We start from the raw sequence: 12957 nt of genomic DNA on the forward strand, positions 1-12957 counted from the left end.
AATAGAAAAGTATAGAATAGAAAATAATAGAACAGAACAAAAGAAAAAGAATATAGCCATCTTCGGAAATTCGAATTCAGAAAATAATCGAATAAAAGAGATTAGAAAACAAAAGAATAGAGTAGCAAATAAAAGAATAGAATAGAATACAAAGAAATAGAATAGAATAGATTAGAATAAAATAGAAAGAATATAGTCGTCTTCTAAATTTCAAATAGAATAGAACCAGCTATTGTTCACAAACAATTTGGATTACTTTGATATTTTTGATTCCAATTTGATTCAAATACTTTGAATCCATTGGAAAAATTTGATTCCTTGTAGAAAACAAATAAACAAAATTAATTCAGTTACAATTGCCACTAAACGACATTAGTAACTTACCGAATTGATCCGAAACAACACAAAACACTTTTTTTTTCGTTCTGCACATGTCCAAATGTAACAGTTTTAGTAAAACAGTTAAAAATACTTACATACATTGGCTGTATACAGCGTCCTATACAGAAACCACAACTCCAAGAATTCCGGGTATCCAAACGCCCCATGTGATGTTATAGCTGACGAAACACGTAGGGCGGAGCCGAAGATCATGACGTCACTGCACAGTTGGACGCTTGGAATTCTGGGAGTTGTAGCCCAGCTCTGGTTGGCTCGTTCACTCTCCAGTTCCCTCTTCCGTATCTGTGGAGTGATCTGGGAGTAGCCAGTGGCTAAGAACCAACTGCCAAGATGGGGTCCCTCCTCACTCCTCTCTCAAAGGAAGCAGCTGCATGGAGGAGCAAAGTCCACATCTTGGGCTGTGACATGATTGGATGTTTGGTGGGTGGGCCATTGACGCTTTAGATGCAGTTTATTACTGTAGGGGGAACATAGGATAATGAGCCACTGTGGTGGGAAAAAAAGGCAGGAGATATGAATTCTGGGTTAAAGGACAAAATAGTGTTGGACCCCCAGAGGCATGGTGACACCTCCAGAGACAGGGGTGGGCAAGCCTGTCACCCCAGGGCTGAGTCCATGGCTAAAATGGGGGACATTTTAGAAGAACATTGGGAACCGGTCACTTCTATCTTTTAGGAGATATATTGGATAACACACAAGGAGGTGAGGGTCCCAGAGACCAAACAGATCACTTACAGGCTCTCCGGATATGTGTCGTCCAGCTTCACAGTGTCGGTACCTTGAGGTCAACCCAGCAACATGGTAAATGGCATCCAAAAGGTGCACAGACTTTTCTTTCAGTTTCTGAGGCTCTGTACATCCTCCCCAAGCTCCTCTGGCTTTCTCCAGCAAGGTCTTCCTCCTGGGACTCAATCTTGGCACCCCACCCTTTGACTGGCAGGACAGTTCCAGGACCATTTCAGGCCTATCTCCAAATTCAAAGCAAATGTTAGGCTATTGGGCCTTGTGACGGGAGTGACTTTTGGGGGTAGGGGGACCCTGTTGTTCCTCTTATGTGTAACCCGCCCTGTGCCTGTTAGGGGTACAGGGTGGTCTGTCCTGATATTGTGTATTGGTGTGGGGGGTTGTCCATTGTTCACTGCCATGTGGTTGTCCATTGTTCACTGCCATGTGGTTGTCCATTGTTCACTGCCATGTGGTTGTCCATTGTTCACTGCCATGTGCTGCATCCCATTGTTCTATTGTGTCTTGCTGGCCAGCAAACTATTATGGGATGTATGTGTTCCCCTATTGTCTACTGCCAGGTAATGTATCCCTTTGTTCTATTGTGTGTCTTGGTTTGGTGGGGGGTGTTACCAGCAGCCCTTCCCCCTGATGGGTCGGCCTGCTGATGCGTTTCCTGTTCCTGGTTGTATTTCCCCGCCCTGTGTATATATCTTGTGTTTGTGTTAAAATAAAGCAGTTGACTTCCTGTCTTCAGAAGAGTCTGGTGCTGTCTATTTCCTGCATGATCAGCGGTGGGGTCCGGGGATCTGTGTTCGGACAGGGAAGCGGGAGTCTAACGGAAATAGCCAAGTGCAGTTTGGGTCCGGTTCCGTTACAGGCCTAATAGTCCAAATCAGCAGCAACTCCCCAGCCTGGGGCAAAAGAGAGAGAGAGCACAAGGTCTGCCCCAAATATTTATATCCTCACCCAGAATGCACCAGCGGCCAAGAACTTCCTACTGGGCTGACTGAAGGAAATAAAAATAATCATAACTTAGGAAATCTCATACCATTGATAGCGGTGAATGATCAGTGAACAGACCTGGAGAATTTACATTTTTTACTATGGCCATTGGCTCCAGTGACACCTACTGGCAGCAGCGAGAAATCACAACCCCACCGAATTTAGGGAAAGACCAAGTGAAAAGTTATACAATTCAATCTGGGCGGGCTACCCTACAGCCAAAAACTGAAGGAAATATGGACTGATGGACAGCTGGGTGACTGTATGGAGAAAGGAGTAGATACTGGAAGCTCTATCTGTGGCTTTAAATTTCGGACTAGAAGACCTAACTTATGGGGGATCCTAAACTAACTACACATCTAGGTAGTGAGCCGCTGTTTGTTACTTAGAGATGAAGAACTCTAAAGGACTTTTTTTGGAATGCTGAAAAGGGTTCATCGCTTATCCAAGTGGGTTCCTCGGTTCAAATGAATTTTGGGAACATACTGTACCTCAGTATTGATATCCACATGGGCAACTCAGCCACCTTAATCCACTCACCATAGTGGTATGAACCGTATTAAGGCAAATGTTGACGGTGGTTGGATCAAACCAGAACAATGACACACTGACACTTGGGGGTCCCAGAACAATGAAACACTGACACTTGGGGGTCCCAGAACAATGACACACTGACACTTGGGGGTCCCAGAACAATGGCATTCTGACACTTGAGGGTCCAGTACAATGACACCCTGACACTTGGGGCTCCCAGAACAATGACACCCTGACACTTAGGGGTCCAGAACAATGACCCCCTGACATGTGGGGGGCCAGAACAATGACACCCTGACACTTGGGGGTCCCAGAACAATGACACCCTGACACTTGGAGTCTAGAACAATGAAACACTGACACTTGGGGGACCAGAACAATGACACACTTACACTTGGGGGTCCCAGAACAATGGTATCCTGACACTTGAGGGTCCATTACAATGACATCCTGACACTTGGGGATCCCAGAACAATGACACCCTGACACTTGGGGGTCCCAGAACAATGACATCCTGACACTTGGGGTTCCCAGAACAATGACACCCTGACACTTAGGGATCCCAGAACAATGACACCCTGACACTTGAGGGTCTCAGAACAATGACACACTTACACTTGGGGGTCCCAGAACAATGGCATCCTGACACTCGAGGGTCCAGTACAATGACATCCTGACACTTGGGGGTCCCAGAACAATGACACCCTTACACTTGGGGGTCCCAGAAAACTAACACCCTGACACTTGCAAATCCAGAACAATGACACACTGACACTTGGAGATCCCAGAAAAATGACATCCTGACACTTGGGGCTCCCAGAACAATGACACCCTGACACTTGGGGCTCCCAGAACAATGACACCCTGACACTTGGGGCTCCCAAAACAATGACACCCTGACACTTGGGTGACCAGAACAATGACACCCTGACACCTGGGTGACCAGAACAATGACATCCTGACACTTGGGTGACCAGAACAATGACACCCTGACACTTGGGGGACCAGAACAATAACACCCTGACACTTGGGGCTCCCAAAACAATGACACCCTGACACTTGGGGCTCCCAAAACAATGACACCCTGACACTTGGGTGACCAGAACAATGACACCCTGACACTTGGGTGACCAGAACAATGACACCCTGATACTTGGGTGACCAGAACAATGACACCCTGATACTCAGGAATGTGAATTGAATTATAGTCATTAATACATCATAGCTATATTTAGTCAGAAATCAAACGCAGAACCACTTAAAGGATAAATGACTAGTTTATTGAGACATCGGCCTTTGTACAAGAGGCTCCACGGTAATGAACAGTCGGAGTGGCTCAGCTGTTCTCGCAGAAGACGGTGTTGCAGGCCACGGTCAGAGAGGCCACCAAGATGACAAACTCCTGAAAGTCCACCTCCCCATCTCCGTTCTCGTCCAGTTCCTTCAGGATCTTGTCCACAGAGGTGGCGTCTTTCTGCTCCTAGAGAAGGAAGACATATTTTTAACCAACCAATCTTTTTCCACCTCTGCCCGGTCCCTGCCTGTCTACATTAGACCTAGATTTAATTCTGTAGGCTTGTGACTCAAAGATTGTGTGTGGGACTTGCTTTAGAATCATTAACTCAATATCCAGGTATTGCAACGTTTTTCAAAAACAAATTAACCCAAATGATTGCCCAGCTGTACACGCCCCATCCAATTGTGTCTCACCTCAAGATACTCTCCAAGCTCGTTCTGTAGAAGATCTTTCAGTTCCCTCTTGCACAGTTTGTGCTTGTCACCTTCCCGAGCGGAATATGTGTGGAAGACATCGATAAGCGTATCCATGGCCCTTTCCAGTTTTGACATCTTGGGATGGTTAGGTCAGAGGAAAAGTCGATGAGTCAAAGGCTGGATGGGTGTACCACCAATGATCAGAAGCTGGAAGTTCTAATTGTGACTGATTATCTAAACATGATAGAGCAAAAGATATGTTTTATTCAGATGGAGGAGTACGAAGATCCCAAAACCAGAACAAGTTGGTTGAGGACATGTGGCAATGAACCAGGAAGATGCTGAGGACTAGAGACATGTCGTATGATTGTACGATCAATAAGAAGACATTCAGAACAACAGTTTTATGTGTCTCTCTATGAACGATTAATGGATGGCCCAAAAAGAACCCAACAACTAAACACATAGGATAAGAAACCATTTCCTTCAGTTCCTTCTTGCTCAATGTGCATGAGTTATGGTCCTTATACGCGTATCCATGGCCCTTTCCAGTTTTGGCATCTTGGGATGGTTAGGTCAGAGGACAAGTGGACGAGTCAAAGGTTGGATGGGTGTACCACCAAAGATCAGAAACTGGAAGTTCTAACTGCGACTGATTATCTAAACATGATAGAGCAAAATATATGTTTTATTCAGATGGAGGAGTACGAAGATCCCTAAACCAGAACAAGTTGGTTGAGGACATGTGGCAATGAACCAGAAAGGCGCTGAGGACTAGAGACATGGTTGTGGTCTTACAGAACGAACAGGAGAATTAAGGAGGTTTATATTGGTGGGTGGTGGTTTGTTGATGAGGACCGAATTACAGTTATTTGAATGTTTGGTGGAACGGCGGAATTTAAGAACATTGACACTTCGGATGAAGTTTTCAGTCAGAGGGGAACAAAATGTTCCCAACAAATGGGACCCAAGGATATTGAGCCATTTTGGTGAGAAAATAGAAAGAAGTTATGAATATTGGTTTACAGGACAAAAAAAGTTTGCCCAAAGGTTGGATCGGTTGATGTGCAATGAAACATCTCCAGCTTTAAATAACAAGTTCAGTAGAATGTGAATAACTACTACTACTAACTAACTACTCCGTGACCTGGAGAAACGAGACCTTCATACCTTCAAAGACAGAGTTTGGTGTTTTACGGGAGAGAGAGGACATTTGCAGAAGCAGAAGAAGATAGATGAATAGTTGGACAGAGTGATAACTAGATAGATGGTCAGATAATGAGCAGAAGTTCTGACCATCAGTTGTGATTGGCTGCCTACAAGCAAGACCCAACATATGTGAGGAATCCAAACAAAGACACATATATAAAGTGTTGTAGTGTTAATGGAGAAAAGAAAAGAGGAGAAAGGTTGGTGTTAGGTGGATGACTATCAGTTGTGGTTGGCTTCTACAGGAAATGACCCAACATACAAGAGAAATCAAAACAAAGACACAAAAAATAAAGAGCTATTATGTCCACGGAGAAAAGAAAAGAAAAGTTGGTGTTAGATGGATGCCAGGATAAGGTGATTTGGAGAAACATAGTATGATGAATGAATGGGTGGATAAACAGACGGAGAACTGGATAGATGTTCAGATAATGAGCAGAAGTTCTAACCACCAGTTATGGTTGGCCATCTACAAGCAAAGACCCAATATATGTGAGGGATCCAAGCAAAAACACATAAAATAAAGAACGGTTATGTACAGTGAGAAAAGAAAAGAGGAGAATGCTTGGATGGATGCCAGGATAAGGTCATTTGGAGACACATTGTACGATGGATGGACGGGAGGATGGATGGAGAAACAGGTGGAAAACGGGAGAGATGGCCAGATGATAAGCAGATGTTTTGTCAGTTGTGGTTGGCCGTCTACAAGCAAAGACCCAACAAGAGTGAGGAATCCAAAGACACGTAAAATAAAGAGCTGTTGTGTACATCGAGAAAAGAATAGAGGAGAAAGGTTGGTGTTAGATGGATGACAGGGTCAGGGTAAGGTCATTTGGAAAAGTATAGTATGATAGATGGATAGGTGGATGAACAGATGGAGAACTGGATAGATGGTCAGATGATGAGCAGAAGTTCTGAGCACCAGTTGGCTGTCTACAAGCAACGACCAACCATATGTGCGGAATGAAATCAAAGATACATAAAATGAAGAGTTGTGATGTAAATGTAGAAAGGAAAAGAGGAGAAAGGTTGGCATTAAATGGATGCCAGGATAAGGTCATTTAGAGAAGCATTGAATGACGGATGGATGGAGAAACAGACGGAGAACTGGATAGATGGTCAGATGATGAGTGGAAATTCTTACCATCAGTTATGGTTGGCCGTCCACAAGCACAGACCCAACATACGTGAGGAATCCAACCAAAGGCACAAAAGAGTTGTGATGTAAATGGAGAAAAGAAGTCGAGAAATGCTGATGTGAGATGGCTGCCAGGATAAGGTCATTTGGAGAAACATTGTATGATGGATTGACAGGTGGACAGATTAATGGAGGATTGGATGGTCAGATAATGAGTAGAAGTTCTGAGCACCAGTTATGGTTGGCAGTCTACAAACAATAACCCAACATAGGTGAGGATTTCAAACAAAGACACGTAAAAAAAAAGAGTTGTAATGTTAATGGAGAAAAAAAAGAAGAGAAAAGTTGGTGTTAGATGGATGACTATCAGTTGTGGTTGGTTTCTACAAGAAAGGACCCAACATACCAGAGGAATCCAAACAAAGACACATAAAATAAAGAGCTGTTATTTCCACGGAGAAAAGAAGAGAGGAGAAGGTTGGTGTTAGATGGATGCAAGGATAAGGTCTTTAGAAGTATAGTATGATGGATGGATAGGTGACAGACAAATGGATGGATGGTCAGATAATGAGCAGAAGTTCTGGGCACCAGTTATGGTTGGCTGGAAAACTGGATGAATGGTCAGATAATGAGCAGAAGTTGTGATCACCAGTTATGGTTGGCTGTCTATAAGCAAAGACCCAACATATGTGAGGAATCCAAACAAAGACACATATATAAAGTGTTGTAGTGTTAATGGAGAAAAGAAAAGAGGAGAAAAGTTGGTGTTAGGTGGATGACTATCAGTTGTGGTTGGCTTGTACAAGAAAGGACCCAACATACAAGAGGAATCCAAACAAAGACACATAAAATAAAAAGCTCTTATGTCCACAGAGAAAAGAAGAGGAGAAAGGTTTGTGTTAGATGGATGCCAGGATAAGGTCATTAGAAGTATAGTATGATGGATGGATAGGTGGACAAACAAATGGAGAAATGGATGGATGGTCAGATAATGAGCAGAAGTTCTGAGCACCAGTTATGGATGGATGTCTATAAGCAAAGACCCAACATATGTGAGGAATCCAAACAAAGACAAATAAAATAAAGTCTTGTAATGTTAATGGAGAAAAGAGGAGCAAAGTTGGTGTTAGATGGATGATCATCAGTTGTGGTTGACGTCTACAAGAAAGGACCCAACATACGAGAGGGATCCAAACAAAGACACATAAAAGAAAGAGCTGTTATGTACACTGAAAAAAGAAGAGGGGAGAACTGTTGGTGTTAGATGGATGCAAGGATAACGTCATTAGAAGTATAGTATGATGGATGGATAGGTGGACAGACAAATGGAGAAATGGATGGATGGTCAGATAATGAGCAGAAGTTCTGAGCATCAGTTATGGTTGGATGTCTACAAGCAAAGACCCAACATAAGTGAGGAATCCAAACAAAGACACATATATAAAGTGTTGTAGTGTTAATGGAGAAAAGAAAAGAGGAGAAAAGTTGGGGCTAGGTGGATGACTATCAGTTGTGGTTGGCTTCTACAGGAAAGGACCCAACATACCAGAGGAATCCAAACAAAGACACAAAAAATAAAGAGCTGTTATGTCCACGGAGAAAAGAAGAGAGGAGAGGAGGAAGGTTGGTGTTAGATGGATGCAAGGATAACGTCATTAGAAGTATAGTATGATGGATGGATAGGTGGACAGACAAATGGAGAAATTAATGAATGGTCAGATAATGAACAGAAGTTCTGAGCACCAGTTATGGTTGGCTGTCTACAAGCAAAGACCCAATATATGTGGGGAATCCAAACAAAGACACATAAAATAAAGACTTGTAATGTGAATGGAGAAAAGAGGAGAAAAGTTGGTGTTAGATGGATGACCATCAGTTGTGGTTGGCTTGTACAAGAAAGGACCCAACATACGAGAGGAATCCAAAGACACATAAAAGAAAGAGCTGTTACGTACACTGAAAACAGAAGAGAGGAGAAAGGTTGGTGTTAGATGGATGCAAGGATAAGGTCATTAGAAGTATAGTATGATGGATGGATAGGTGGACAGACAAATGGAGAAATGGATGGATGGTCAGATAATAAGCAGAAGTTCTGAGCATCAGTTATGGTTGGATGTCTACAAGCAAAGACCCAACATAAGTGAGGAATCCAAACAAAGACATATATATAAAGTGTTGTAGTGTTAATGGAGAAAAGAAAAGAGGAGAAAAGTTGGGGTTAGGTGGATGACTATCAGTTGTGGTTGGCTTCTACAGGAAAGGACCCAACATACCAGAGGAATCCAAACAAAGACACAAAAAATAAAGAGCTGTTATGTCCACGGAGAAAAGAAGAGAGGAGAGGAGGAAGGTTGGTGTTAGATGGATGCAAGGATAACGTCATTAGAAGTATAGTATGATGGATGGATAGGTGGACAGACAAATGGAGAAATTAATGAATGGTCAGATAATGAGCAGAAGTTCTGAGCACCAGTTATGGTTGGCTGTCTACAAGCAAAGACCCAATATATGTGGGGAATCCAAACAAAGACACATAAAATAAAGACTTGTAATGTGAATGGAGAAAAGAGGAGAAAAGTTGGTGTTAGATGGATGACCATCAGTTGTGGTTGGCTTGTACAAGAAAGGACCCAACATACGAAAGGAATCCAAAGACACATAAAAGAAAGAGCTGTTACATACACTGAAAACAGAAGAGAGGAGAAAGGTTGGTGTTAGATGGATGCAAGGATAAGGTCTTTAGAAGTATAGTATGATGGATGGATAGGTGACAGACAAATGGATGGATGGTCAGATAATGAGCAGAAGTTCTGAGCACCAGTTATGGTTGGCTTCTACAAGTACGGACCCAACATACATGAAGAAACCAAAGACACATAAAATAAAGAGTTACAATGTTATTGGAGAAAAGAAAAGAGGAGAAAACGTGGTGTTAGATAGATGACCATCAGTTGTGGTTGGCTTCTACAAGAAAGGACCCAACATACGAGAGGGATCCAAACAAAGACACATAAAAGAAAGCGCTGTTACTTACGCGGAGAAAAGAAAAGAAACAATCTGGTGTTAGATGGAAAATAAGACATTCGGATTATCTCAGCTTTGGTGTAAGTCTCGGCATTGCCGGCTGCCAGTGTTTTGGACTCACCAGACTGGATCCAGTGGCCGTTACTCTGCAGCAGATGGTGACGACTGCTCACCTTTGGTCGGCTCCACGGCTGGTCTCCTTTTCATGTTCTCCTCCAGGGTATCTGTTACATCCCAAACAATGAGGTCTGTCCTTATCAGGTGTCGCCAATTCTCATTTCCATACCTTCATTGTGGACTTCTGGCACATCACCCCGGAGACCACAGAAACCGGACTCCTGACATGTGGAGAACCTTCTGAGATGCCAGTCACCTGTTGTTAATGAGCCGTGTTAGGGATCTGCTCTTTGTTTTCCTATCAGCTGATTACTCATGGTGCCTGATTGAACTGTTTACATAACAGCGAGCATGCTGGGAATCGGGCCCCTATGCTAGGAACCACAAGTAATGCTCGGGTATATCTAATGAGTCGCAAATCCCAACGAGATCTTCCATACCATGATCCCAAGTATCACATTTAACGGGACCCTTCTAGCTCCCTAAAAAAATTCAAAGAGCGGGCCCCTGTATTAGAAGAACCGTGATGGTCACCTCTGGTGGTCACCTCTGGTGGTCACCTCCATTCCAGTCTCGGTCAAGTTGCCAAGCATTTGACACTTCCAGGAGCGTCGGGGTCCTGTGCTCCCCCATTGCACTATGCGGTTCCCTTCTCCGACCCAGGGGTAGACTGACCATTAGAGCACTCATTCACTGCCCGAGGGCCCAGGGTCAGTAGGGGGCCCCATGAAATGCCCTTGGTACCTTTTTACAGGCTTATTTGGGTGTGCTTTGAGTGTGGGCAAGGACACAGGGGCCCCATGATCCCCTATTGCCCGGGGGCCCCATGAGTTGCCAGTCCTCCCCTGCGTCTGACCCCAACGTCCCTGCAGGACTCAGCACTGATGTGCGGGTCAGAGGATGGAGCCCAGTCCCGGGACACATTCGTTCAACCGCCAGAGTGGAACGGCGCCCCCTCACCCACTGCTAATGCATAACATAGAATGGGTGCACCGCCTTGCACCCGCCCTCTGCCCCCATTGCCGCAGCTGCCCATGACTGGCATTGCACATGCGTGGTCAACCGCTTGCTTTTCCAGTAGTTGGGAGGTTGTTGCACGCGCTCTAGACCCACGCAGTTCGGTCCGTTCCCAATCGAGATACGGAACAAAGGTTTCGTTATTCGGAGATTTGGATGTATAGGGAGGAACTTAACCCCTTGGCGCCGGCCCGGCTTCTGAAACCCTTAAAGGGCCGGGAGGTGGGGCAGGGTTTAGAGTCATGTGACGTGTCACGGCGGTCACATGATCGGGAAAGGTCCCGATTGAAAGAGGAGATCGGGACCTTTCCGTGAGTACTGCACATGTGTGCTGGGAGCGTGCAGGGCGCGCACTCATATGTCTTTTCTTAATAGAACGCAAATGTGCGCCGCTTGGTATCTGGGCCCAGACGCCGGGAGGCCGCACATTTGCATTCGGCCGGCGTCAAGAGGTTAAACAAATCCGAAATAATGAAACAAAATTTTGAGTCGCATCCCAGCGCCTTTTTTATGCATTCAGGTTCATTTCCCCTCTCTTTTTCTTCAATTTAATTAGGAACATGTGCGTTTTTGGTGCGTTCCGGTGCGTTTTTATGCGTTTTACCGCCTTCCAGTACAGTTCTGTGCAGGAAAAATGCAGCTGGCTCTACTTTTTTTTTTTGCGACCGGAACGCACCGGTGCGTTTTGGATGCAGAAAAAAAAACAACTGAAATGCATGGAGTGTGAACCGGCCCTCAGAGAAAAAGAAGAAAAAATGAACTGGAATGCATAAAAAAAACATACGGGTTTCAAAAATACGCACGCAAAAACGCATCTGGACTGCGTTTCTATAGTGTGAACTGAACCCGAGACCCCCGGGAGGCCGGACAGAAGAGCTCGCAATCTAACAGAGACGGAGGTGAGAGCATGAGGAACCTGAGACCCCCAGGATGTCGAGCAGAAGAGCTTGCAATCTAACAGAGATGGAGGTGAGAGCATGAGGAACCCGAGACCCCTGGGACACCGGGCAGAAGAGCTTGCAATCTAACAGAGGTGAGAGCTTGAGGAACCCGAGATCCCCGGGACGCTGGGCAGAAGAGCTTGCAATCTAACGGAGACTGAGGTGAGAGCGTGAGGAACCCGAGACCCCTGGGACGCTGGGCAGAAGAGCTTGCAATCTAACAGAGATGAGAGCGCAAGGAACCGGAGACTCCCTGGGACGCTGGGCAGAACAGCTCGCAATCTAACGGAAGTGAGAGCTAGAGGAACCCCAGACCCCTGGGACGCCGGGCAGAAGAGCTCGCAATCCAACGGAGACGAAGGTGAGAGCGTGAGGAACCCGAGACCCCTGGGACGCTGGGCAGAAGAGCTTGCAATCTAACAGAGGTGAGAGCGCGAGGAACTGGAGACTCCCCGGGACGCCGGGCAGAAGAGCTTGCAATCTAACAGAGGTGAGAGCTTGAGGAACCCGAGACCCCTGGGACACCGGGCAGAAGGGCTCGCAATCTAACGGAGGTGAGAGCTTGAGGAACCCGAGACCCCCGGGACGCCAGGCAGAAGAGCTCGCAATCTAACGGAGACTGAGGAGAGAGCGTGAGGAACCCGAGACCCCCCCAGGATGCCGGGCAGAAGAGCTCGCAATCTAACGGAGACTGAGGAGAGAGCGTGAGGAACCCGAGACCCCCCCAGGATGCCGGGCAGAAGAGCTCGCAATCTAATGGAGACTGAGGTGAGAGCGCGAGGAACCCGAGACCCCTGGGACGCCGGGCAGAAGAGCTTGCAATCTAATGGAGGTGAGAGCTTGAGGAACCCGAGACTCCCCGGGACGCCGGGCAGAAGAGCTTGCAATCTAACGGAGGTGAGAGCTTGAGGAACCCGAGACCCCCGGGAGGCCGGGCAGAAGAGCTTGCAATCTAACGGAGGTGAGAGCTTGAGGAACCCGAGACCCCCGGGAGGCCGGGCAGAAGAGCTTGCAATCTAACAGAGACGGAGGTGAGAGCATGAGGAACCTGAGACCCCCAGGATGTCAAGCAGAAGAGCTTGCAATCTAACAGAGATGGAGGTGAGAGCATGAGGAACCCGAGACCCCTGGGAC

At 45.8% G+C, this 12957-nt stretch overlaps 1 protein-coding gene across 4 annotated transcripts; it reads right to left on the reverse strand.

Moving 5' to 3' along the window:
- Positions 1-3922: 3922 nt before the first annotated feature.
- On the reverse strand, positions 3923-11565 carry S100A1 (S100 calcium binding protein A1). Of its 4 annotated transcripts, none has more exons than XM_089665846.1 (3): positions 10035-11565; positions 4375-4611; positions 3923-4144 (listed from the first exon to the last, which is right to left on the reverse strand). In XM_089665846.1, exons 2-3 carry the CDS (start codon positions 4510-4512, stop codon positions 4001-4003), a joined length of 282 nt encoding a protein of 93 aa, XP_089521972.1. In that variant the 5' UTR covers positions 4513-4611; positions 10035-11565; the 3' UTR covers positions 3923-4000. The 4 variants fall into 4 exon arrangements, with proteins under 4 accessions (XP_089521972.1, XP_089521970.1, XP_089521969.1 ...); XM_089665844.1 differs by having other exon boundaries at positions 9922-10065; XM_089665843.1 differs by lacking the exon at positions 10035-11565 and adding an exon at positions 9870-10019.
- Between the last annotated feature and the right edge of the window lie 1392 nt (positions 11566-12957).

This window comes from Staurois parvus, unplaced genomic scaffold (assembly GCF_062004578.1).
Source record: "Staurois parvus isolate SC_StPar_1 unplaced genomic scaffold, SC_StPar_1.0 ptg002369l, whole genome shotgun sequence".
Lineage (NCBI taxonomy): Eukaryota > Metazoa > Chordata > Amphibia > Anura > Ranidae > Staurois > Staurois parvus.

Excerpts from the sequence above, each read along its gene's own strand:
- S100A1 (XM_089665846.1), bottom strand. The coding sequence starts at position 4,512 with ATGTCAAAACTGGAAAGGGCCATGGATACGCTTATCGATGTCTTCCAC. Across the intron at positions 4,145-4,374 it reads AGCTTGGAGAGTATCTTGAG|GAGCAGAAAGACGCCACCTC; the intron begins GTGAGACACAAT and ends TTCCTTCTCTAG.